The sequence below is a fragment of the Lycium ferocissimum genome, chromosome 4 (genome assembly GCF_029784015.1).
Source record: "Lycium ferocissimum isolate CSIRO_LF1 chromosome 4, AGI_CSIRO_Lferr_CH_V1, whole genome shotgun sequence".
Taxonomy (NCBI): domain Eukaryota; kingdom Viridiplantae; phylum Streptophyta; class Magnoliopsida; order Solanales; family Solanaceae; genus Lycium; species Lycium ferocissimum.
Genome location: NC_081345.1, coordinates 25,018,865 through 25,045,898, shown reverse-complemented (window position 1 = coordinate 25,045,898; position 27,034 = coordinate 25,018,865). Strand labels below are relative to the sequence as shown.

The following is a 27,034-nucleotide window of genomic DNA, read 5'->3' as shown; positions in this document are numbered from 1 at the left end:
AACCGACTAAATTGGTTTGGTTATGGTTTTAACCAATAACCGACCCAAACCGAACCATGAACACCCCTACTTACAACAGATAAAGGAGTGCTCACCCACAAACATTGCAAATTAAAGTCTTGAATAGACTTGTTAAGAAAAATCAGGACAGGGAGCCCTTGTTTCTATATATCTATATCTATATCTCAAACCAATACCTCATAACACAATTCCATAAAGCCCTTAATTTGTAAATTCTTTTCAAGAAGTACAATAAAATTTCGAAAGAGTCATGGCTTCCTCATGTGTCATGTTAATGCTCTCTTTTTCCCTTACATTTCTATCCCTCTCTGCTGCTCAAGCACCCACAATGCCACCTACTAGCATTGTAGCCCCGTCCCCGATGATCACCATGCCTCCGGTTATGTCCCCACCAGCACCAGTAGCATTTCCTCCAACAATGACCCCTGGTCCATCAGTTAGCTCACCACCAGCCCCAGCAGTACCTGATATGGCACCCGTCATGCCGGCCTCACCCCCTGCACCCGTAGGACCGGGGCCCGCGTTGGCACCGGCTCCGGGACCTTCTGATGGATCGATACTTCCATCAAGTGCTTTTGTGCATGGAAGTAGCATGGTCATAGTAGCACTGATTGGGAGTGTAGCACTCCTCTTCTAATTTGATGGTCATTTGCCTTCAACATTTGTGTATTCTTTATGTTATTTTAATATATTTTACAGTATTGTTGTTTTTCATTTTTGTTGTTTCACTTTGTCCTTGATTTTCGAGGTTCATGTGTGTATGTGAGTTTTAAGGAAGGATGAGTATGCCGGGGAAGGTTTATCAGTTATCAATTGTTACAGCTATCATGTAACATTTTCACTCAACTTAATAAAAACCACTGCTCTAACTTGTCTTTCCTGCTCTCCTTGACTTTCATGTAAATGAATTTCAGAAACAAAGTACCTATTACAGGCATTGAGGAGTATATGCATTACATGCATTATATAAAAAAGAGGGATTGAGTAGGAGACGCGTGACAAAACCTAAAAATAGAGGACTGCACTAAATAAAAGTAGCTATCTGTTTCTAGCATCCTACATATATTTTAGTGGCTTTAAGCTAATCCACGTGCTACCTATTAGCATGTGGAGAAAGCTTTCATACAACACCCAAAAATAAGTTGCAAATTCGCAAGGTCAAAAAGAGCAGGTCAGCTTCTTGATTTAATTGCTTGGGTGATGTAGATAAACTATGTAAGATATTCCTTTCATTCATCTTAGCGAAAAAGTAAAAAGAGAAAGATATTGTATTCATTCATCGTCTAAAAAGAGAAAGATATTGTATTCATTCATCGTCTTCTCCTTTGTTTTCTGCGGCACTCAAAACATTCAGTACTTGGAAACTTACTTCCACTGGAGTAGCTGGTTTGGAGTTTACTGGGCGAGATTTTCAAGTCTTTCACCAGTATCTGGCGAAGCTTTTCATTTTCCTGCAGGAGCTCATCAATCACTTGCTGGTGTTTCAACACCTACAATGCAGCAAAAGTATTTTCAGTACTTCACATGCCATATAAACATAGAACATCAATGTAAGTCTACTAGGTTTCAGCAATGTAAGCATTTAAGAAAAATAGTTGGCTTCTAAATAAATAGTCAAAATGAAAGCTTACAATATGAAGAAGGTTGTTCTCTGATCTCAAACGCTCAGACTGCAAATAAAGAAGCACAGGAATTAGAACTAATATAATTAGCAACCTCATATTTCCATCTACAATTTCAATCTCATCCTCAGCACAATACAAGGAGACCTCACGACATTACGCTTCACCTATAGTGTTGTAAGAAATGTGTATTCATCTTCACATACCAGCTCATTTTCTGTACTGCTGTCTTCGTCTTTCACAAGTGGAGTCTGCAGAAAATTGCTAACAACCTTCTCTGTTCGGCTGCTATATGATGCATTTGAAGAGGTGAGATTAGCTCTTGAAGTTTCATTTTCATGAGAAGAGAGAGAATTTGTGTTCCTATCTGTAAGCAAGCCGGGAGAAGAACTATGAGGGACCTTCACCTCAAGTTGATTGGCATTTCCCAGTGGGCTCTGATTAGAGGCTTCATTGACTGTTTTCATGCCAGCTTGCAAGGATGCTGGAAGGATGCCTTGACCAATAGATAAGCCGGTAGTAGACATTCCGGACTTCATCATTAATTTTGTCATGGCTTGCTGCAGATTAAGAGAAGTTATATCAACACTTAAGGAAGCCTGGAGGAAGAGGGAAATCTTAGGTGGTAGCAGCAATGAACTATGGACAAGAATACATACAGTTAAATACAACTGAATCTGATCCAACACTCCGCGCTTCACAGCAAGACCTAACATGCATCATCAAGAATGACATATGGCGTGATGTTAAAATATAGACGAGAGTTAATTATAAGGATCATGTTGATTATCCTAACTGATCTCACATATGTGAGTTCAGCCAAGGCATACTTCCAAAAACTATCGTTCTCTGTTGATACAGCTATAGAAATTGTCAATATTTACGGGAAAAGAAACATGAGAAAAGGAGTCCACTAACATATTGCCTTGAATAAACATGAAGAGGCTAAACTAATTAAGCAATTACTCCAATTTTAGCAATTACCAGTTTCAAAAAAAAAATTACTCCAATTTTAGCGTATGCCAGTCAAACTTATGTTAATGGTTTTATGTTATACTTTCTGAAGGAGAAGAAAGAAAAGAGGGAAAAGTTTACTTTGTACAGGATAAGCACCAGGACTTATATAAGGCTTTTACATTTTTAGCTTAGACTTGTTATTTTTACTTCTAAAAGTATCTAACCTAGTGATAAGGAGGTTTCTATTTAAATTCAAAATATTTCTGTGAACTAGATTATCTTGCAATAAACGTTTGACAAGTCAGGAGAGTAATCTGTCAAAAGTAATTTGCAATATTTTTTGCTTCTGGTACGTAATCCTACTTGTCTTAGACATCAGATTACAAACAGGTTTCTTCTTACTTGCTAGTGATGCCAACTTATCAAAATGGATGAACCCATTCAATCCAATGGTAAAGAATTGTGAGTTGATTTTTGCTCCCTGACGACACTTCTTTTCTTTAAGCAGCAACTTGCCTTAGGCTCTAATCTATAGGGAATAGGTAGGATGGTTTCAAGGCCGTTGTCTCTCTCCTTTCTTCTGCCATCAGCCAGTCACATTTGTGCAGACATTGGCAATTCAAAAACCTTTCTTTTCAGCACCAAAATTTTTCCCTTTGGATAGAAATCCAATAACCACCGAACTCTTATAACTCTCATGTTTTTTTGGCAACAAAATAAGCCTCAAATGCTCCTAGAGGTTCTTATGCCTCAATAGGCTATAGAACCTCTTGCTTGTCCAACATTATTGTTGTTTGTTTCTTTTTTTCCAAGAGATTTTTCAAGTCTTCAGCTCAATCTCCTCTAAGTAAATATTGCACACAAAGTGGTTGGCAATATCACAGTAGTATACCAATTTCCTCACTTCAAAATGAATCATCCAAATGCAAAATTTAATAGATAACCTTTAACATTTTATTCAGCTTTAACATCCTAGGGAGCTAACAAAGTCAAAAAGCTGAACAAAACGTTTTTTTTTTTTTTTGAGCCAAAGTATGCATTTAGAAGGTTCAATTGTTGCGTAACTAAGTCTTTTTTGTTTTTGCTATAGCTTGTAATTGAGCATCTACTGCATGCATTTTTTATCAATGAAATCTTAATTTACTTGATTAAATAAAACAAGATAACCTTCAACGAGCAAATATAAGTCTACATACCAACTCCAAAACCATGTCCAAAACCAACTCCACATCCAACGCCTGCTTCAATGTTTTTTGCCCCCACCTTCCTCAACTACAGAAAAGACGAAAAGAAATAAGAATTGAAAGAACAAACTTAAGTACTTACAATATTATCTAAAGACAATTTAACAAATTGACATACAGTACTATTAACATGTCTTCCAACACCAGAGAATGCATCCGTTGCCCCTCTAGTGGCAGTCATAACTTGATTTAGCATTGGTATTGCACCTAGAAACAAGGTAAAATATTGATAAAGAGGGAAATCCTTTAATTTAAGTGTATCTCATATCATAATCCCGTTTGCACTTATTATTAGCTAAGATGGAAAATCCAAGTGATAAATTACAAACTGAACCAATTCAATCAAATTGATGAATTCCAAATTTTAGACACTAGGGATCCAACAGTACTAACAGTACAGAAAGGCTGAACAGGATTAATTGCCACGTAACACCAATACAATGACGTGACTACACAAATGGCAGTCTGATAAACCACACAAACTGCACGGCTTAGACTGCTCAATCACACATCATTTATATATATAGATATGTATACCAACATATAACAAATCAACGACTCTTGTTCTCAACAGTGTTCAACTAAGAGCATCAACCCTTTTAGATAGAGTACACTAATTGGTTATTTCCATAAGAAAGCATCTAAAGGAGCATTAACCCTTAGCCTGCAACTTTGTTGTCTGTAAAATCCTCCCTCACCCCCCCCCCCCCTCCACACACACCAAATGATATCTGATCACTAATGGCCAGAGCTTAAGTGCACGCATATGCCAAGGAATCAATTGTTGAGAATCCTCTTTCAGTAAAGAATAACCCAATAAGAACAAACAACAAAAGAGCATTAAGGAGGAGGATTAGCAACACTAAATAATATGTGCATTATCAATTTCAAATATTCCTTAACTCGTGTTTACTTGATGCACAACAACAACAACATATCCAGTGTAATACCACAAGTGGGGCCTGGGGAGGGTAGGAAGTAAGCAGACCTTACCCCTACCTTTGTGGGGGTAGAGAGGTTGTTTCCGATAGACCCTCAGCTCAGAGAACCGTGTTCACTTGGTGTAATAAAGCAAATAATTCCTAAACGGAGAACAGTAAATGGAGTAATAATTCATTAAAACTAACCAAAACAACCCATAGTTACATCAAACAGCAACAAAAACAGGCAGGAAAAGTATACCAACATTTATGAACAACTGAAATATTTCAACTTTATGCTTTTACTTCATTAATACACACACACATACACCATGGACAAATTTAAAACCCAGAAATGAATTAGACCCATAGGTGTAATCCCATAGGTGGGGTCTGGGGAGGATAGGACGTAAGCAGACCTTACCCCTACCTTTGTAGCGTAAAGCGACCACTTCCTATAGACCCTCGGCTCAAAAGAAGTGTAATTGGGTTTTTAAGTTGGGTTGTAAGTAACCAAACAATGCAGCATTACATCAACAGCACAAAACATGCAGAAATTGAATACCAACAACATAAAGATTTCATCTTTATACATTCAAGTCATTAACAAACAACAAACCAAAACAAAATTAAAACCCCAAAATGAATTACTTGAATTCTTGGGTTCCCCTTCTTTAGGTTTCCAAAAATCTTCAAATTTCATTCTTTTTATTTTATATCCTTTCTTTCTTTTTCTGGTGGATGGGAAGAAATGAGAAGGGTGATGATTTGTACCTAGATTTAAAGGACGACCAACACCAATTCCAATCCCACAACCAATGCCAAAGCCAGTAAATACTTGACCCACTTTCAAAGTAAAGGGATTTTCTATTCTCATTCTTCTTTTTTCTGCAGTAACTATCATGCCATTGCTATTACTACTGCTGTTACTTGTACTACTCCCTGTATCCATTAACACTGTTTCCTTCCTTTTTCTACAAAAAAAGGAAAAAAAAAAAAAAAACTCAGTCTTTGTTCTTTTCTCTCTTCTTTGAACAAAACTTTAAAGTGGAGAGTGTTGCTTTCTGCAAGAAATTTGAGCTAAGCATCTACTTTGTCCCTCTCATGGGTAAAGTCCCTGTGCTGCCGAACCATCAGACACAAAGTAAGTACGGGTAACAAGAAAAGAAGTTTAAAAAGATAATTGACGCTAGAAGGAGGGCTTGAACCTCCGACCTTGTGGTTAACAGCCACACGCTCTAACCAACTGAGCTATTCCAGCTTTGTCTATTAAGCCTCACTTTTGACTGAATACCTTATAATATAATACAGCTCAGAAATTTTTTATTCTCTATCCTACAGGTCATACCTTCACCGAAAATACAAAAACACTAAACATCCTAATTACTATTCCCTCTATCTAGATTTATGTGGCATAATTCGAAAAACTTTTTAATATTAATAGTGAGTTCGGATATAGAAACTTTAAATTTTTGAAGTAAAATTTACGCATTTGGAAATTACGTACTAAAAATCATAGGCATATGAAAAATTACTGTTCACCAAGTATCGCTTGAATGGGACGGAAGCAGTAATTCTTTCATTGGCAAGTAATTTAATATAAACAGTTTTTAGCTTGGAGTAAGTTTATCTAAAGCTTCTATCCATCTCATTTTTATTGGTAATATGATAATGGTAATGTTTCAATTTTACATATGAGACCATGTTGGAATAGTTAGTATTGATGGGAGTATATGAGAGAAAGGACTTTGAAGCCAAAAAAAAAAAAAAAGTTGGAGGAAAAAAAAAGTAAATATTTTCAGAGAGAAGAAAATTATCTTTTTATAAAAAAGAAAGTCTTTTCAAATTATAAAACTTCATCGTTGAGTTTTAAATTAATTAGAACGTTTTTATTTATGATTGTAGCGCATATTATAAATACCTGGTACAATTACATTTTTCTCTTCTTCTCTAAATAGTGATTACAAAACATAACTCTGCTCTTGTGGAAACTTCAAGTTAATTGCTGAAATTTGAATTTTACGGGTGTTTACCCCCAAATAGTGGATAACAATTAAATTTATAAGTGGTGCATAGGATATGTGATTAGATCTAATTATAATATAGAGCAATAACGAATAAGTAATGATATGTACTAGCAAATAATAGTAATGGAAACTAGAGAAGTAGAGTTGACAGTTGATGTGAATTGGTCCGGTCCGGAAGAAGCTTCAGTTAACCGAGCCAAAATACTTGAGGAAATTTTTATGCCAATTTTCTGATTACAATATGTTGAATAGTAAAAAGCTAATCCTCAAAGGGAAGGGATATCCCTCTATTTATAGGCAACAATAAATGGGCCCTAGTACAATGTAGAAAAAGTCTTTCTAGAAAAATCCTAAAATGGATAAGGCTAGTCCGTACAGTCTGACACCCGTACTGTTGTTAGCGCAAGTGGCGGAACAGCTGGATGACGCGTGGCCTGCTCCATAACTAATTATCCGAACCTATATTCAGTGAGCTCTTTTAGGCTCGGATCTACCGTATCTGGTAAAATACCCTCGGTGTTGAAGCAGAGTTGAATATGTTCGCGACCCCCCGATTTTCGTCCAAGCCGGTGGTTGTGACCTTACCCACTTTAAATCTTATTTTGGTCGGCTCTATCTTTTACTTCTGTTCCCATGGGACGCAAGTTGATCCGGTTTTTACCTTATACAGATAGTCCCCACACTTTCCGAACCAAAGTTATACCAAAGCGACGGGAAGTGGAAAAAATTCTTCCAGTGACTTCTTCGGTAAGTTTATTCTTTCCTCGAAAATAAACGGGAACTGAAACGTCTCTTCATGTCGGGTCATTCTGACTTCGGCCACGTGTCGCCTTTCAGTTGGTCGGCTTCGATAACCGCCTCTGGGTCACGTCGCTTCAAGTCACGTCTCATTAAGTTTTGGACACGTGTCCTTTCTCGGTTGGTCGGCTTCGGTAACCGTTGCAGAGGTTCGCTTATATAAGGGAGTTACAGTCATTTCTTCATTTTTCACTTTCACCGCTCATTTAGCTCTGCTCTTCGCTTTATTTGCTTCGGGATCTCAAAATCTTCTTCATTTTCCAGCAAATCTTCTTGAATTTCTGCTAACTCCGTTTGTTTATCTCGAAATCTTCATATTTTCATATTGCAGGTATTCAAATCTTCATACCTTCAAACCAAACCTTCATACTTCATCTTAAATCTTCGTATCTTCATATTTGATCTTCATATCCTCATATTCGATCTTTTTAAACTCCAAATGTCAACGAATACCGACTCTGCTTCCCAGAACGTGCCATCAGTTTCTTCTCCGAATGCCAAACCTGCTATCAATCTTGGGGGTAAAACACAAGAATCTTTTCAATCGACGGCCAAAGACATAATACCCTCGAAGCCCAATTTCAACCATGAATTCACCGTTGAAAAAACTGTACAGACTTTCGATTGGGGTTACGATGTGAGACGTTATCCCTCGTCGATCAAAGAAGAGCGTCTTTCTCGAGTCCGGGCCGAGTGCGGCTGGGACAATCGTCCGGTACAAATTTTTGCTCACGGTGATGACGAACCTATCACTGATTTCAAAGAAGGATTTCTATACGTTTATACGTATCCATTTACTCTCAAGCTCAACCCTCCGATTGATCCGGTCATTCTCAAAATGTGCCGAACGTATAACGTGTTTCTTGCCCAGATTGGCCCGAATATCTGGAGGATCGTGGCCTGCCTTTGTCTTTTGGCCAATAATGCCAACAAAGATTTCACGTTGGCTCACTTCATTCGGTTATATCGCTCGAGGATCTTCCGCGGGGATGTGATAAAGGTCTCAAAACTAGGCAAAAATCCGATTCTTTCCAGCGTTGATATGGACAGGGACCGAGGGTGGCTTAAGCATTTTGTCCGCGTTAGGACCGCAGATATTATATCGGCCGATTATATGCCTTTTTGTGAAAAATGGAATGACAAACGTAAGTTTCTTGGATTTTCCTCCTTCACGTATCTTCGAGCATCCCTTCTCTTCCTTTTTTTTTTTTTTTTTTTTAACTTTTCCAATATTATAGCCGAAGCATGGATTTCTAATGTAATTCCAGGTTTCGCCGATTGGATTGAAGCAATCATCAGTCAACACTTGCACGAAGATCGGACATGGGCAGACTTGTCTCGTGATCGATGGATTGCGCAGAATCACGGTAACTTTTCCTTTCCTTTAATCCTTGTCACACCTTTCCCACTCCAATTTACCTTTATTTAACCTTTCGATACCCAAGTTTGGGCAAAGGTTCTGTGACTCCACGACCCGCATTAGCGGATGAACCCGCAACACCGGGCTTGAATTTTGACATGTGAGGGTCAGCTCGAATTATTACTGCGGCTGAAGAGAAAATGAGAAAACCCTCGATCAAGGGCCAGAAGAAAAAGAAAAGGTCGAGGGATGATGTTCGGGGCTTGAGGGATGAACCCGAGGTCGATATTTTGATCACAAATATATCGAGACCCTCCTGTTCCACATCTACCAGAGTCGAAACAGCTTCGATAGAGGTTCCGACCCCAATCACAGGTGGGGAGGATGAGGTTATTTTTTCTCCAATAACCGAGTATATCCAAGCTCTGATTCCACTAAGGTCTGTTGACTTTATTAATATTACAGGTGACATTTCTCCTGAGGTGGTGCCCTTGGTAAAGAAGCTTAGAAGGGCCGGCTCAACTTCAGGGGCCGTGACGACCCAAAGGGTTGAAACGACTCGAGAGGTCGAAACGACAATGCTTACCGACCTGCCCCCAAGCGTCGAACCAACTCCTACGGCCGAGGTACCGCCAACGGCTGATGCAACCCAACTTCTCCTCCTAATCCTTCTTCGGAATAGGAGAACCTTGATGATATGTTTGCTAATACCCCTCCTGCTACGACGGAAGCTTCAGGGTTCGGCCATCTCTAAATTTCTCGAGCAACGAGAATTGCCAGCTGGTTTACTGAGTCAGGTTCCCGAACTAGACTTGTAGATATTTTTCCGGCCCCAAGTGTAGAGCCGAGGAGGACAAGGTCGACCCTGGTCACCTTCCCTGAGGACTGTAGCTTTTTATCTGGCCCCGTGGGGGTTGCCAGTTATCTAAGACCTCTTGTTTCAGATTCGGACAAGGAGAAGATGGAAGGACTCTCATGGCAATGTCTTATGAACGAAGGCATGCATGCAGGCAATCGGGTAAGCATTCTTTCGTATCTTTAAAGCATCCGATGTATGATTCTTTATCTTCGTTTGTTAATATTTTATCTTCATTTATTTCACTTTTACAAAGCGTCGTGCTTGTGAATGAAGGCTTTGTCCGAGCCCAGCACCAGATAGATAACTTGCGGGCCCAACTAGATGCTCAAGGCCGAGAGATCGAGAAGTTCAAACTTTTTTTATGAGAAAAAGAGAATCAATTAAGCTAGGTCATCGCTCCCCCAAATCTCCAATCCGAGCTTGAGGTAGCAAAAAGAGAGAATCTTCATTTAAAGGCTGAACTAGTCGAAAAGAACAAGCTCCTGGACGGGGATAACAAAAACCTTAGCGGAGAGAATGCCGACTTTGCCACCAAGCTTGGTGAGTTTGAAGCTACTATGGCCCAACTAAGGGAAAAGCTTGATTCTGTCAAGGTCGATGCTGAGAAAACGGTAGAAAAGTTTAGACAGCTCGAAGCTGAAAGAGCCGCCGAGAAAGAGAAGTCAAGGATAGTCGGAGAAAAGGCCGAGGCATGAGCCCGAATTAGTAATGAGCTTAAGGGTTAGCTCGAGGCTGCTGTTCTAGCCAATGATGCTCTTCATACCGAACTGGCATCTGTCAACGACGTTCAAATCACTCTGAGTGACATGAAGTCCGAGCTAGAGGAGAAATTAAAGAAAGCTCAGGCCGACTTGGAGGAAGCTTGCAAAGATATAGAGGACACCGAGGCTCGTTCTACGCTTTTAGTGGAACATAAATGGTGGAAATCCCGAAGGGTTACACTCGAGCAGGTTGAACGAGGTATAGAAGACATTCCGGCTCTCATATTCGATGCGAAGATGATAGAAGATAAGGCTAAGAAAGCTCTCGAGGATAGCTCCGAATATGATTCCGAAGAGACCATTTCTGAGAACTCGGGTTCTTCTCATACGGAGTAAAATAGGGCCTGTACGAGCCTTTTTGTTTTTGTTTTTGATCTATGGCAAAATCATAAGTGTAAAGCTTCGGTTTTATGCCATATATGAAATGCGTATTTTCTTTTTGCCAGCATTTTCTTCGATCTTTAAGTCGAATACATTTGCTTCGTAAAGAGTGACTGAGGTTCGGCCCTAAGCCTTTTAAACGTTTCTCTTAGAAAGTCGAGCCAATCTTAACTCATTGGTTGTGGGCTTTATTTTGTTCGGTTTCGTATTGACCGAAGACTTATAGATGGCTTGCCCGCGGGGCCTTTTTATACTTTGTGAATTCAGACGTCTCTGAATCACCTTGGGCATTTAAGTCGAGGTTTTTAATTATTTGACCTTCTTCTGACTGTTTGAGTTTAGTGAATTCGGTTCGGCTAACTATAACCTTTGTGCCTTTGTTAATTTTATGACGGCAGTCCCCAGTCGAGGGTTTAAAAGAGAATTGGGCTCTGTTAATTATAACCTTTGTGCCTTTGTCGATTTTATGACGACAGTCCCCAGTCGAGGGTTATATTAATAAAAGAACGTATTTAAGACATACTTTTCAACAGTATTTCTCTTCACATCTCAAATGTTTATCCCATACAAAACTTAAAGATTTCATTCGATCGCTTCTGCTCTTGCCGTAACAACACTATCTAGGCACGATTTATTCGATCGTTTGGCCGCACATTGAAACCTAGTACGGAAGGTTCGGGTAGCTACAAAAAAACACAAATTTCAAAAATTGTTTCGATGGTGACGCCGTTTCTTGTTTTGCTTCGATGAGCTCTTCTTCAGTCTTGGTTCGGTCTTGGTGGGGGTATAGTAGTCCCATAGTGTTTGTCCGTGAAGCATGAATGGGGAAACACTATTCAAAAAATGATGCTGAAAATTATCCAGTCCCCAATACTTAACTGGCCTTCGAGATTATGGGCACTTAGCCTCGTCTTCATAGGGTAACATGTTGTACTTATTGCCTCGTTAAAAACCTCGCCGAAAAACCCACTTTGGGATAAAACCTAGCTAAGGAAAAGAGTGCAACACGTGTTTTCAAACCTAATTCTAATACCTTCGGAATTTATTCCGATATGACTTCTGCAAAAAAGATAGGTGAGAATTTTTAGAATAATCACAAGGGTCAACGGGTCATACCTCAGCAATAGTGTTTCTTCAAATGCACCACATTCTAGTTATTGTGTAGCTGTTGGCCATCTCCGGTTTCCAACCGATATGATCCTTTGTCAGTTATTCCCGTTACCTTATACGGTCCTTTCCAGTTCGATCCCAACTTTCCATCATCGGTGTTCTCAGTGTGCAGGGTAATCTTCCGAAGCACTAAGTCCCCAACTTGAAAATGTCGAAGGTTTGTCCTTCGATTGTAGTATCTTCCCATTCGCTGCTTTTGAGTTGCTAAACGGACCAGCGCATTCTCGCGTAGTTCGTCCGTTAAGTCAAGCTTTACGGCCATAGCCTCTTCGTTTGACTTGTTTGTGGCGTACCGGAACCTTAGACTTGGCTCACCAACTTCTATGGGGATTAAAGCCTCGGCCCCGTAGACCAGGGAAAATGGCGTTTCTCCCGTGCTTGATTTTGATGTCGTTCTGTAGTCCCATAATAACTCCGGTAGCACTTCCTTCCATTTGTGTTTTGATGTCTCTAACCGTTTCCTCAGATTTTGAATTATGGTTTTGTTCGTTGATTCCGCCTGTCCGTTTGCACTTGGGTGATACGGAGTTGACATAATCTTTTTGATCTTCAACCCTTCGAGGAAGTTATTAACTTTATTTCCAATAAACTGTCGACCGTTATCGCAAGTTATCTCGGCTGGGATGTCGAACTGACAAACGATGTGGTCCCATATGAAGTTAATAACCTCCTTTGCTCTAAATTTCTCAAAAGCCTGCGCTTCTACCCATTTTGAAAAGTAATCAGTCATAAATAAGATAAAACGAGTTTTACCTGGGGCTCATGGTAAAGGACCGATGATATCTATTCCCCATTTCATAAACGGCCAAGGGGACAAGACCGGGTACAGTAACTCCTCCGGTTGATGTATCATTGGCGCATGCTTTTGGCACCCATCACATCTACGGACAAAGTTTTTCGCGTCTTCTTCCATTTGGTTCCAGTAATACCCTGTCCTGATAATCTTTCGAACCAAGGCTTCGGCACCGGAGTGGTTACCGCATCACATAATCCGTTTCTCCGGGTCCTAAGCACTTAGCCAGAGGTCCGAAGAAAGACCGGCGATATAACTGATAGTCTACCAAGCAGAATCAGGGCGCTTTGGTTCGGAGAGACCTCGATTCTTTTGGGTCGTTTGGGAGTTTTCCATCACGCAAGTAGTCGATGTATTTTTTGCGCCAATCCCATGTCAGACCCATTGCATTTATCTCGGCATGACCATTTTCCACTGCCGAGTTCATCAATGGGACGATCGTGCCAGAACTGAACTCCTCCGTTTCAACCAATGAGCCTAAGTTGGCCAATGCGTCTACCTCGTTGTTTCGCTCCCTTGGTACATGTTGCATGGTCCATTCTTTAAACTGATGCAATATTACTTGAGTTTTTTTCAAGTATATTTGCATTCGTTCATCCTTGACCTCGAAAACGCCATTGACTTGGTTCACGACCAGAAGAGAGTCGCATTTTGCTTCGATCACTTTGGCCCCCAAACTCCGAGCCAATTCCAGACCTACAATCATAGCCTCATACTCGGCTTCATTGTTAGTTAATTTCATGGTTCTGATTGATTGTCTAATAACGTCACCTGCGGGGGCCTTAACAACAATGCCCAACTCAGTACCCTTTAGGTTTGAAGCCCCGTCTGTGTATAGGGTCCAGATACCCGAAGCCTTTCCCGAAGTTAACAAAAGCTCTTTCTCTACCTCGGAAATCATGGCGGGGGTAAAGTCTGCTACAAAATTGGCTAAGATTTGAGATTTAATAGCCGTTCTAGGCTTATACTCGATGTCATAACCGCTAATATCTATGGCCCATTTGGTCAACCTACCCGATAGTTCAGGTTTATGCATGACATTTTTTAACGGGTAAGTGGTTACTACACATATGAGGTGACATTGAAAGTAAGGTTTTAGTTTTCTTGAAGCACTTACTAGTGCCAAAGCTAATTTTTCGAGGTGCGGGTAATAGGTCTCCGCATCCCTTAATGTCCTACTTACATAATAGATTGAAAATTGCATACCTCTTTCTTCTCCGACCAAGACGCCGCTTACCGCAACCTCGAATACCGCTAGATATAGGAACAACCGCTCATTTGCCTTCGGCGTGTGCAACAAGGGTGGGCTCGACAATACCGTTTCAATACTTACAAGGCCTTTTGACATTCTGGTGTCCAAACGAGACTTTTATTTGATGACCTCGAGATGAATCAGCTCAGAGCCGCTATCCTTCCGATCAGCCTTTGCACGGCCTTCACATTATTCACCACTTCGATATCCTCGATAGCTTTGATTTTGTCCGGGTTAATTTCAATCCCCCGGTTTGATATTATAAAGCCCAAAAATTTGTCAGATCGGACCCCGAAGGCACACTTCTCCGGGTTCAGCTTCATGTTGTATTTGCGAAGTACATCAAAGGTATCCTACAAATGTTTTAAATGGTCCTCTGTTTCTAGGGACTTGACTAACATGTCATCAATGTAAACCTCCATTGTTTTACCTATCTGTTCTTCGAACATTCGGTTAACTAGGCGTTGATAAGTTGCTTCGATATTTTTTAATCCGAATGGCATGACATTGTAACAATAAGTCTCATATCGGGTAATAAAAGAAGTTTTCTCTTGATCCTCCGGATGCATCCGGATCTGGTTGTACCCGGAGTAGGCATCGAGGAAACTTAACATCTCATGCCCGGCCATTGCATCAATCATTCGATCGATGTGAGGCATAGGGAACGAATCCTTGAGGCATGCTTTGTTTAGATCTTTATAATCAACACATATTCTAAATTTGTTACCTCTCTTCGGCACCACGAAGACATTAGCTAGCCAGTCCGGGTATTTTACCTCCCGGATATAACCTATTTTCAAAAGCTTTGTTACCTCATCTTTGATGAAGGCATGTTTTGACTTGGCTATCGGTCTTCTTTTCTGCTTAACCGGAGTGAATTTTCTATTGAGGCTGAGCTTATGCGTTGTCACCTCCGGTGGCACACCTGTCATGTCTATATGGGACCATGCAAAATAATCGGCATTAGCTTGAAGAAATTTAATTAACTTGTTCTTGAGCTCCGAGGTTAACCCCGTGCCCAGATATACCTTTCTAACTGGTAAATGCACAAACAAGATGATATGCTCTAGCTTTTCCACGGTAGATTTGGTTGCATCTGAATCATCTGGTAATACGAATAATCTAGGCACACCGAAATCATCCTCTTCGCAATTCGGGCTCATCTCCTTCTGTTCTTCATTCGAGCCCGCATTCTTTAATTGCTATTTGGTGTCCTTGACTTTGATTGGCTCATCAACCTTTTGAATCGGTTTCTTCAAAAGGAGGGGGGATCCTCGACCGCGAACATTTCCCTTGCTGCGGGTTGTTCACCACGGACAGTTTTTATCCCTTCCGTAGTTGGGAACTTCAACATCTGATGTAATGTTAATGACATCGCCCTCATGCTATGGATCCACGGTCTGCCGAGTGAAGCATTACACTCCATTTACCCCCCGATGACATAAAACACGGTTTGCTGAATGGTCCCGTTGATGTTGACCAGCAAAGAAATTTCTCCCTTTGTAGTTTCACTTGCCATATTGAATCCACTGAGCACCCAGGCTACCGGATGATTTGATCCAGCAACTTCAGTTGTTCTACCACTCTTCATCGAATTATGTTGGCTGAACTACCTGGGTCAATCAAAATACGTTTAACTTGAGATTTAAAACTAAGAATAGATATTACCAACGCATCATTGTGCGGCTGAATGATGCCTTCTGCATCCTCATCGTTGAAGGAAATAGTCACTTCGGGCATGTAAACCCTGGTCCATTTTTCTCGTGTAATCGAAACCTTTGTTCTTTTCAGCATCGGCCCCCAAGGCGTATCCGTTCCTCCGATTATCATATTGATCACATGCTATGGCTCCACGGGCTCGGCCTTTTTGTGATTTTCCCTTCTTTTATAGTGGTTTTTGGCTCGCTCACTCCGAAATTCTCGAAGGTGACCATTTTTAACAACCGAGCCACCTCTTCTCTTAATTGGTAACAATTCTCGGTTCTATGACCGTGAGTCTCGTGATACTCACACATTACGCTCGGATCCCTTTGAGCCGGATCTAATCTCAACGGTCTTGGCCACCTGGCTTCTGTGATACGCCCGATAGCCGAGACAAGGTCTGATGTATTGATGTCGAAGTTCTACTCTGATAACCTCGGTATGTATCCATTACTGGCTGAACTACCGGCTTCGCTTCTAAATAACAAACATCGGTTGTTTGACCCATGATCAACTCGCTTATCACCTCTACTCGAGAAATGGTACAGGCGCTTCTCCTTTTCGACCTAAAAAGTGGATTATCCGGTTGAGAATATGGTCGATACCTTTCCCTTGATGGCCTTGTCTCCGGTTCATAATTTCTCCTCGACCTTTCAGAGTTCTTGCTTCCATTTACTGGACCCGGGGGGAGTTCAAGCTGATCATCTTTTACCCGAATCTTGGACTCGTACCTGTTATGGACGTCTGCCCAAGTTACTGCCTCGTACTCTAACAAGTTCTCCTTTAATTTGAACGAGGCAGTTGGGCTTCGGGGATTGAGCCCCTTAGTGAAAGCTTGTGCCGCCCATTCTTCCGGGATCGGGAGAAGTTCCATCCGTTCCCTTTGGAACCGGTTCACGAATTCATATAGCAGCTCATTATCTCTTTGGGCGATTCTATAGATATCCGCCTTTTTGGCCTGTACCTTCTTGGCCTCGACATGAGCTTTGATAAACACATCTGCTGGCATCTCGAAAGAAGTGATGGAATTCTTGGGCAGATGGCCGTACCAAGTCAATGCTCCTTTGGACAATGTTTCACCAATTTTTTCAGCAATACTGACTCTATTTCATCTTCCTCGACATCGTTGCCTTTTATGGCACAAGTGTATGAGGTCACATGCTTCAGTGGGTTTGTTGTCCCGTCATACTTTGGAATATCCGGCATTTTGAACCTCTTCGGGATCAACTTTGGGGCCGCACTCGGAGGGAAAGGTCTTTGAATGTATCTTTTTGAATCCAGTCCCTTTAAGATCGGGGGCGCTCCCGGGATTTGGTCCACCCGAGAGTTATATGTTTTCACCCTTTTCTCCGTTGAATCGACCGGTTTTGCCAAAGTTTCGAGCATTTTCAAAACCTCTGTAAATGAGCCGGCCCCGGATCCGTTGCTCTCGACTATTCGTGCCTCCTCTAGCCTTGGTTCGGTAGCCCCCTTTGGCTTTGCCGATGCAGCTTTGCTGTCTTTGCTCTGGAGCTGAGCTATGGCAATTGCCTAGTCTGCGCAACATTTCAAATATCAAACGTAAGTTAATCTCATACAAATATCCCGGTGTTTTACGGGCACACTCCCGAGGGCAAAGTAATTGAGTTATGGCTATTCAAATGGTACGTGGCCGGAAGGGCGGCATTCTCACCTTGACGGTATTCTGCCGGTTAATGCCTTCTCTTGAGTTGATCTCATTTGGGTCGGCTGGATCAGCAGGTGGGTTTCGTAACCCTACATTGTTCTCGTTTTCAGCAAATATCTCGTTGTTGTTTAGATGACCGGAGTGACTGTTGTTTGCCATTTCAAACGTATTCTATGCAAATCTGCAAACTTTCAAACAACAAGTGAAAAAGGAAGTAGCAAATTAAACCACCACTATTATTCTATGCCCCACGGTGGGCGCCAAACTGTTTACCCCAAATAGTGGATAACAGTTAAACTTATAAGTGGTGGATAGGATATGTGGTTAGATTTAATTATAATATAGAGCAGTAACGAATAAGTAATGATATGTATTAGCAAATAATAGTAATGGAAACTAGAGAAGTAAAGTTGACAGTTGTTGTGAATTGATCCCGGTCCGAAAGAAGCTTAGATTCGCAAGCCAAAATACTTGAGGAAATTTTTATGCCAATTTTCTGATTATAATATATATGTTGAATAGTAAAAAGCTAACCCTCAAAGGGAAGGGATAGCCCTCTATTTATAGGCAATAATAAATGAGCCCTAGTACAATGTAGAAAAAGCCTTTCTAGAGAAAACCTTAAAATGGATAAGGCTAGTCCGTACGGTTTGATACCCGTACTATTATCAGCACAAGTGACGGAATGGTTGGATGACGCGTGGCCTGCTCCATAACTGATTATCCGAACCTATATTCAGTGTGCTCTTTTAGGCTCGGATCTACCGTGTCCAGTAAAATACCCTTGGTGTTGAAGCAGAGTTGAATATGTTTGCGACCCCTCGGTTTTCGTCCAAGCCGGTGGTTGTGACCTTACCAACTTTAAATCTTACTTCGGTCGATTCTATCTTTTACTCCGGTTCCCATCCGACGTAAGTTGATCCGGTTTTTATCGTATACAACGGGCTTTCTAAAATCTAGGAGGAATTTTGCCTCCGCCACTGCAGCAACAAACAGGAGACTTAAATTAAATAATAGGATTCTATCAAGCCGGATTATTTCTTGCTGCTTCTGAAACCTATTTTTCTAGCAGATTTTCAGTGATTCTCTCACTAACACGACGCTTATGGCTAAAGAGAAGTAAAGAAGGCCGTCGCCGGAAACCATAATATAGCGGCAAACTTTTCCTTAGAAATATACACAATGCTCAAACTTCACTGAAGCAAACAAATAAACCAAGCAATTAACTTCCTCTCAATCACAAATAATTCGGGTAGACTATATAAATAATATGGATCCGTTCCGCTTTAAAGATACAATTTTTGCCGGGAAATGCTTGTATTTAAAGTGGGGTGGGAAAATCTTGATGTAAAATACATAAAGGGTGGATTTTGACACATCGTTAAATGTAGACCACTCGTGTTTTCATGGACTACCCACGTGAATTTCTTTTCTTGACTTCACATTTTCTTTCTACAAACGAACTAATTATTTCATGGCTTTATCCTCTTCTACTCTGTTGCTTGTGAAGTCCCATGTCTCTCTTTCTTCTTCAAACTCATCACTTTATTTCAGAAGAAGAGCATCTTCAGTACCCCATCAACCATGGTTACAACCTGAAACGAGACTTAGAGTTAGAGTTAGACCGATTTCTTTATCCATTATAAATGCTAAAGCTGATGATAGAAAAGAAGATATTGTTATTGTCGGGGCTGGAATTGCTGGCCTTGCTACTGCTGTTTCACTTCAAAGGTTCAGTTCACCCAACTCAAACTGCTACTCCTTCCGTGTATTTTATGTGATACCTTTCAAATTTGGAGTGTCAAACTATTTTTTTTTTTACGGTGATTCTTGTCATGTCCTTTAAATGTTTTGAACCACTAATTTTCAAATATGTAAATGTTATTTTAAATAACTTAAAAGATTTTATGTCCTAATTCACGGTCAAAATTCAGTTATTTGACTCTCGAAATTTGAGCTGGGACACATTGGGACAGAGGGAGAATTACAATAAATGGATCAACCAATAAGTCTTAATTACAATAGTTGAGGTCGATTATATGAATTGTGTCTATTTTGCTCAATTGGCACATTTCGGTGCTAGTACAGTAATTTTTCTTTTTTGTGAAGTTGAGAAGTTTGATGAATGTTTTTGCTTGATATTTAGGTTGGGTATTAGAACATTGGTGCTTGAGCAAGGTGAGTCACTGAGGACTGGAGGAACCTCACTGACCCTTTTTAAAAATGGATGGAAGGCACTGGATGCTATTGGAGTTGGTAATGATCTCAGGACTCAATTTCTTGAAATTCAAGGGTATGTTCTTTCGCTTGTTCTCCTTGCTCATACATTTACTTAAATATTTAATATTGGCTGTTCCTATGGGCTTAGAGAACAGCTAGTAACTCAGTAAGTACTCATTTTGATTAGCAATTAAAAAACAAAGGAGAAAGACGGCATTAGGGCACTAATATGAAGTTATTACCCTGGTGTATTAATAGGTTTAGTATGTTGTAATGTTCCTTGGTTTGACATCCTACAGTAGAAAGATCTTTTTATCTCAAGTTTATACAAACCGAGCTGAACCTCGCGAGCTGACGAATAACTACTTTTTAGAATTTGAAAATAACAGCAGTGCAAGACATATCAGATAATAACGCATACTTAAACAGAGTCTATGAAGATATTATTCATAAACCAAATGAAAGAAAAACCAGCATATTAAGCTCAACAGTGCAAAATAAAGGAAATTTTGGTTTTATTCCCAGCACGTCAATTATTTGAGTCCCTCAGTTTACTTCATACAGTTAAGACACTGTAACAACTAGCCATTGTGGAGTTTGGCTGTTAAATCATACTATTTGTTAGTGAAGAAACTTTTTAACAAGTAAATGGAAGCAGTGTGGACAAAGATGTTTGAGTGATGGTAATATTTCATTTCCATAGAACTGTAGGACATAGTATAAAGTGGCATCTTTTTCAAAGTACAAAACTAAGACTAACATATAGTATAAAGTGGCATCTTTTTCAAAGTACAAAACTAAGACTAACATAAAGGACCAATTACGTGTGACATTGACAAGCATGTCCATGTAGGTTTGGACCAACCAATATTCTCATAAGTTATAAAGGAGATTGCAGCTATTTCTTGTTTTTTAACCAGCCAATCCCTTCTTGTGTTGAAACTTGAAAGAACTGGGAGAGACATGTTATTTTTATTCTGACCTATTCATTCAGATATTACTCTCTTCAAGTTTCATTTGTTTCTCCATTTTGATAAGATTAGGTACTTGCAGCTGGTTTTATGTTACTAAACGAGCCTTTAGTGCCTACTTATCCTCTATTTTTATTGAATGTTTGCTTCCCTATATCTGAACAACTTGTTTCATGATGCTGTGACGGCAGTGATGCTTTAGAGTGAGAGGTCTTTTAGTGTACTACATATTCTGTTTGTTGTCTTCTCTATCCATTCCTCAGAGTGGTTCTGGAGGTTTGTGGTTGCTGGTACTGAAATCATGCTGAATATGCTTCTCTTGGTTAATGATTTCCATGGTTATCTAGATATTAGTGGTTCAAACTTTAATGGTGAGACTGGAATTTGTTTATCTCATAACCATGCAGATCTGCTTCTCCTAGCTTCTGCTTTCTATTGTTACTATAGAAATCACTGTTTATACTCAAAGAATATCCCGGAATTTGCAGGATGGTGATAAAATCAGAAGATGGAAGAGAGTTGCGCTCCTTCAGGTTCAAAGATGAGGATGAAAGGTAATAGTCCTCTCTCATTGTTGTGCTTATTGGTATCACAAAATTCTTATCCTTTTCTCTATTGATCCCACGAAAATCGACTAGTCAAGAAGTCCGTGCTGTGGAAAGGAGAGTTCTACTGGAAACACTTGCCAGTAAGCTACCACCAGATGCTATTTCTTTTTCCTCAAAGCTGGCAAACATTGAAAGAAGTGAAAATGGTGAAACTTTGTTGGAACTTGAAGATGGAATTCGGATATCTGCCAAGGTAGTTGGACATGCATTTAATTTGTCCTGAATTGTCTGAAGATATCTTAGTAGTATCAGTATTCCAATACATTGTTTTCTGATGCAGCTTCTGATGCAGCTTAACAACAAAAACCGTGAATTCCTTATTGCATAATCTAATGTCTTGTTCTGCAGTTTTGATGATTCTCATTTTATAGCTTAGTTATTAATTCATATTGTTACCAAGTGGACTTATATCTCAAGCTTGCCCCTGTTTCTTGAACTTCATCTGTGCAGATATTGATTGCTTGTGATGGGATTCGGTCTCCAGTGGCCAAATTGATGGGGTTTCCAGAGCCTAATTATGTAGGACATTGTGCATTTCGAGGCCTAGCATATTTCCCTGAAGGACAACCATTTGAACCAAAAGTAAACTACGTCTATGGAAAAGGAGTACGTGCTGGATATGTTCCTGTCTCTGAAAGCAAAGTCTATTGGTTTATCTGCTTCAATAGCTCGTCACCAGGTTTGCATTTCATAACAGCTTTCAGATATATTTCTCTCTCTAGTATTTATGACAGACACAAGAATCCATTTATATCAACCCCTTAATCAAAAAGCTACTCCTCAGGATATAACATTCTTGTTTTGCCTCTATACTCCTAAATAGAAATTGGGGTTTACAGATCTGTAGCCCTAATATTATACAAGAGAGCTTGATATGTGAGAACACCCAGAAAATTAGAGACAGGAATGAAATGTCCATGTGCATATGATGCTCTTTCCAGTGGCTGTTCTATTTTATTTTGGGGTTATCACGACTTGTTGTTTAAAAACAAATTGATCTCATATGGCACCAGTTGTAAAATACAAGTCATAGAAGGCGTTTCGCTAAGCTTATAAGCTGGTCAAACTAGCTTCTAAGCATTTTTTGGCTTATTATGTGTTTAGTAAACATTAAAAGTGCTTATAAGCCGCCAAGTTCTTAGAAACCAAAATTATTCATAAGTCATAAGTTGGTCACCCCTAACTTACGGTTTTACAACTTATAAGCACTTTTGATTTGACCAAGCCTTTTACAATATATCCCTAATATCTTTTGAAATATCCAAAATATTCTTCCTAAAACGTAAATTTAATTATTTCTCTAGTCTATTTATGTCATTCGTCATTTTTATGCAAAAAACTCGTTTAAGTTTATATTTTCTGGGAGTAGCTTTGAGGATCCATAATTTCTATATAAAGTGCTTATCAACAGCTTTTTACCAAACACGTTAATTGTTTATTATCAATTTCAACATTTTTATTCAAACACGTAACTACTTGTATATAAAATCAGCTTCAACACCTAAAGGTGCTTTTCAACACTTGATGCTTATCAACTACTTTTAATCAACTAATCCAAACGGGCTCTAAGTATATCCATTTTAATTAGGGACTCACTCAACGACTTGATACTTCTATTCCTACCATCCAACTTCTGTACATCGAATTATAATGCTACCCTCTAAAAGAGAAAAAGTTTATGGATTTCTATTACATCATTCTAACTGTTTTGAATATCTGTTGACAGGTCCAAAGATAACAGATCCATCTATTTTGAGACAGCAGGCTGAACAACTCGTCAGAAATTGGCCAACCGACCTAATAAATCTCATTAATCTTACACCAGACGACACAATCATAAAAACCAGCCTAGTAGATAGATGGCTTTGGCCCTCAATAAGCCCTCCAGCCTCTACTGGAAGTATCGTGCTGGTTGGCGACGCATGGCACCCAATGACGCCAAATCTTGGTCAAGGTGCTTGCTGTGCACTGGAAGACTCAATAGTTTTGACGAAAAAACTTGCAGAAGCAATCAAGTCTAAACATACTTCGGTTGAGGATGCATTCAAAGCATATGGAAGTGAAAGATGGCCCCGTATATTTCCATTAACAGCACGTGCATATCTTGTAGGTGCACTATTGCAGTGGGATAATCCAGTGATATGTGCCCTTAGGGATAACATTGTTGTACCTAAGCTGGTTAGGCTTGGACCAGTTCTGGAGCATACTAATTTTGAATTTGACCCTCTATAAGAAACTCGGAAATTCAGTCGCTGGGGTTAGAAAAAATTTCGTTTAGTTGGAATTCCCCAATAAATTGCTTGTGTAGATAACACTTAATTTTGAGGTATACATCAAAAGTACAGATATTGCTGTTTGTTATTGTACATATATACTACAGTACAGGAGTTCCTTCTTGCTCTTGCAATGTCAAGAACATCTCATCAGAGCGAATTTTCTGCTAAGTACAGCCACTCATGCTTGGCTTCCTATTACGATACAGTGTAATAGCCATCTTATAACAGTGCAATACGAAAGGCAAAATATGTTTTCTCATAGATGCGTGGATAAAATTTTGCTTTCAGAATTAATGATTAAATGAGTTATGTTTGAGCGTTGGTTTGAAATAATCTTTTAGTTATACGCCTGAGCAGTCATAGTCCTTTATGTTTACAAAAACTTAGCAATCCTTATTTACGTTACATTTAAAGCATACGACGAGAGTATCTTTGACGGAATTGGCCGATCATGAAAAGTACGTGAGCCATTTAAACTGAAGAAAACAACATCAAGACGAACTTCTCCAGATTGATTCCCTACCTTCAGTGTAAACCCCTAACTTCGATGTAAGGGTGCTACCACGGGTTCGAATGAGATATAAACGATGATCCATTCGTTAGTTCATCTAATGGAAGGTGGAAGGCACAGTAGATTTAATTGGCTTGAGTAGAGTTTTCCTTGAGGTGTGTTGGGAGAAATGAATTTAGAGAAATTTTTCACAACAGTTGATCATGTACATCTCACGGTTCCGGAATCAAAATGACCCAATAAAAATCCAAGTGAACCAAAACACCCTCAAAAAAAAAAAAAATTGGTACAAAAGTACCTTTAGCGCAGTATTTTACTGCTCTAAACCATATTCCTCCTCCCCTTTTGCACAGTAAAATACTGCGCTATAAGACTCCCTATTTTCCCAAAACAGCCTCTTATTATATTTTCACACTTTTTTACGTACTTTAGCAGCATATTAATCATACTTTGAGACTCCGGAACTTCAATATTTTATATAGAATCCTACTTATTTTGTACGATTAATAAGGTAGGCTAATACATGAGGATACGCAAAAGTTTGGATTGTCGTTTTAGTGGTTGAAAAGTCTTGAAGTCCATTTTTATTTGAAGACTTGTAGTCATTAGCTTTACGTTATTTATGTTTTAGGGTTTCGTGTTATTTTTAAATTAATGCTTAACTTTATTTGGAATGTGTCAAGTTTTTTTTTTATTATCAATTTAGGATGTGACACTACAAACAATAATAGAGACCAAGATAATATTTATAAATATAAATAGAAACGCTTTAAATATATAATATTTACTTAAACTGTAAAAGATTATTGTATGTACTAGGGGGTCCCACATGTAGTATGCCAGAGACTATCCTTAGGCCTAAGGCATACTATACCATCCCCACCGCCCTCGCGATAGTCTCCATCGCCCTTTTTCTCTTAATAACGAAATGGCGCTTTCAAGTCACGATCATCTCCTTCTTCCCCTAGCCCTTGACTAGAACATGCTTCTTCCCGGATCTAGTCCCGCCGGCACGCTTAGAACCTCGGGGGGGTCGAAATTTCGGGTCTGGAAACTCGACCTCTTTCTCATCGGGAGTTGCCACCGCTGGCGCCGAACGATGAACCTGAAAAATATATAATAATTAGTACCATTTCTTATTTATATTGAATACGTTAACGTTTGTTGAATAATCAAACTTGTGTATCAACGGGTGCACAGTAGGCTCCTGAGATGGGTCTGGTGCAGAATATAAGGTAGTCTCCAGGACGAGATGCTGTTCGAAGTCAAATAAATGTTATAAATATTAAATAAATATTCACCTTCTATTGAATAAAATTGATTTTAAATTGAATAAAATTGATTTTAAGTAAAAAGCTTACCTGTGGCTCGATAGTCCTACGAGAAGACACTGCCCGGCTCGACTAAGCTCATGGGTAGGCTCTGAATGGGTCGCTCTCAGACCCACCGCGCCGAATCCTAAAATATGAAAAAAAAATGAAATAATAAGTAACATATATATTTAAAATAAGTACTTTAAATAATCAAATATGTATTTTAAATATTGACCTTATATTGAATAAAATTAATTTTAATAAAAAGCTTACTCCGTGCTCGACGGTCATGGGAAGACACCGCTCGTGTGCCCACAGGAAAACTCTACGAGTGGGTCGCTCGTGGACCCGTCGCGCCCGAATCCTAAAATATAAAATATTACTAGATATAAAATGAGTAACATATATATTTAAAATAAGTAATTTAAATGAACAAATAAGTATTTTAAATACTAACGGGATTAAAAACTCATCGAAGTCAAGAATCACGGTCCCTCCCTCACACAGCCGCTTATGTCACGACCCAAATCATTGATCATGCGGGCACCCACACTAACCTTCCCCCGGTGGGCGAACCTTCGTATAACTACCTTAATTTGATACAACATGCGGAATAAATACTATTATTATAAGAAATTAAAATGCTGTCTAGACTCACAAGAAATTCTAAGAAGTTACAATTTGAATAGATAATGTGACTCGGCCCCGGATACGACACATATGATAGAGAACAACAAAATCTAAGGAGAGACTCGGTTGCAATAGCTCACCCAAACGTCTTTGACGAATGCTCAAAACGGTCAAAGGGAGACCGAAACATCACCGAAGACAACTCTACACTCTGCAAGGAGCAGTAGCAAGAGTATGAAGCACAACACTAGGCTCGTAGGTATCATAGGCCGACAAATGGTTAGTTCACGCATATAAACAAGAATAACTAACAAGTAAGCGCATAAGTAATCAAAACACAACCACACATCTAGCACACGAGAAAGTCTTTGGTGATTAACGATAGTCACAGGATCTCAATATCTCGATTATAAGCCTAGGGAGAATTCTATAAACCTCGATTCCATCCACTTAAATAAATACTCACAAACAACAACCCCGCAATTCACAAAATCGAATCAATGAGAATGTACATGCAATGATAATATGAATGTGACCATTCAAACGGAGTGCTATGCAACGCAATGTCGTGCTATGTAAATGTTATGCAAATGCGTAGTCACCTCTCACACTCCACTCCCCCGTACACATGCTATGGCAATGCCTCATAGTCATGACCCAGATGGGGGGACCCGAAGTCCATGTACCACTCGCTCCGGAATATGACCTCAGATCACGAGCACACTCTCACAATCCCGAAAAAACCTGGAGCATCGGGCAATCCATCGTTCCCGGCAAGAAACCTCGGGCAACAAACACTCATCTCTCTTTTACGCTCTCCGGCAAAAACCTCGGAGTCTCTCATCACTCTCCTCACCATTATAACAACATAAGAGTAATATGAAAAGCATGTCACGACAGATATATCGTCAACTTTATCACCAATACGCAAATAAACAAGTACAAGTCATATTATTGCCCACGCCAATCAACA

The 27,034-nt window shown here is 39.6% G+C and overlaps 2 protein-coding genes and 1 non-coding gene across 5 annotated transcripts; 1 reads left to right on the top strand and 2 right to left on the bottom strand.

Moving 5' to 3' along the window:
* Window positions 1-1,159: 1,159 nt before the first annotated feature.
* Window positions 1,160-5,999, bottom strand: LOC132051933 (uncharacterized). 3 transcript variants are annotated; one of them, XM_059443208.1, is made up of 8 exons: window positions 5,539-5,999; window positions 3,963-4,051; window positions 3,797-3,872; window positions 2,303-2,352; window positions 1,850-2,203; window positions 1,653-1,691; window positions 1,341-1,511; window positions 1,160-1,306 (listed from the first exon to the last, which is right to left on the bottom strand). In XM_059443208.1, the coding sequence occupies exons 1-8, from the start codon at window positions 5,714-5,716 to the stop codon at window positions 1,298-1,300; spliced, it is 966 nt and encodes a 321-aa protein (XP_059299191.1). In that variant the 5' UTR covers window positions 5,717-5,999; the 3' UTR covers window positions 1,160-1,297. The 3 variants fall into 3 exon arrangements, with proteins under 3 accessions (XP_059299191.1, XP_059299190.1, XP_059299192.1); XM_059443207.1 differs by having other exon boundaries at window positions 1,160-1,511; window positions 5,539-5,998; XM_059443209.1 differs by lacking the exon at window positions 5,539-5,999 and adding an exon at window positions 5,416-5,482 and having other exon boundaries at window positions 1,160-1,511.
* TRNAN-GUU (transfer RNA asparagine (anticodon GUU)) lies at window positions 5,952-6,025 on the bottom strand. The gene has a single exon. It is a non-coding gene; the product is annotated as a tRNA-Asn (tRNA).
* Window positions 6,026-18,701: 12,676 nt separating this feature from the next.
* On the top strand, window positions 18,702-23,567 carry LOC132051932 (monooxygenase 2). The gene is made up of 6 exons (XM_059443205.1): window positions 18,702-19,263; window positions 19,679-19,825; window positions 21,212-21,277; window positions 21,362-21,524; window positions 21,782-22,010; window positions 23,058-23,567. The coding sequence occupies exons 1-6, from the start codon at window positions 19,007-19,009 to the stop codon at window positions 23,561-23,563; spliced, it is 1,368 nt and encodes a 455-aa protein (XP_059299188.1). The 5' UTR covers window positions 18,702-19,006; the 3' UTR covers window positions 23,564-23,567.
* The last annotated feature ends 3,467 nt before the right edge of the window (window positions 23,568-27,034 follow it).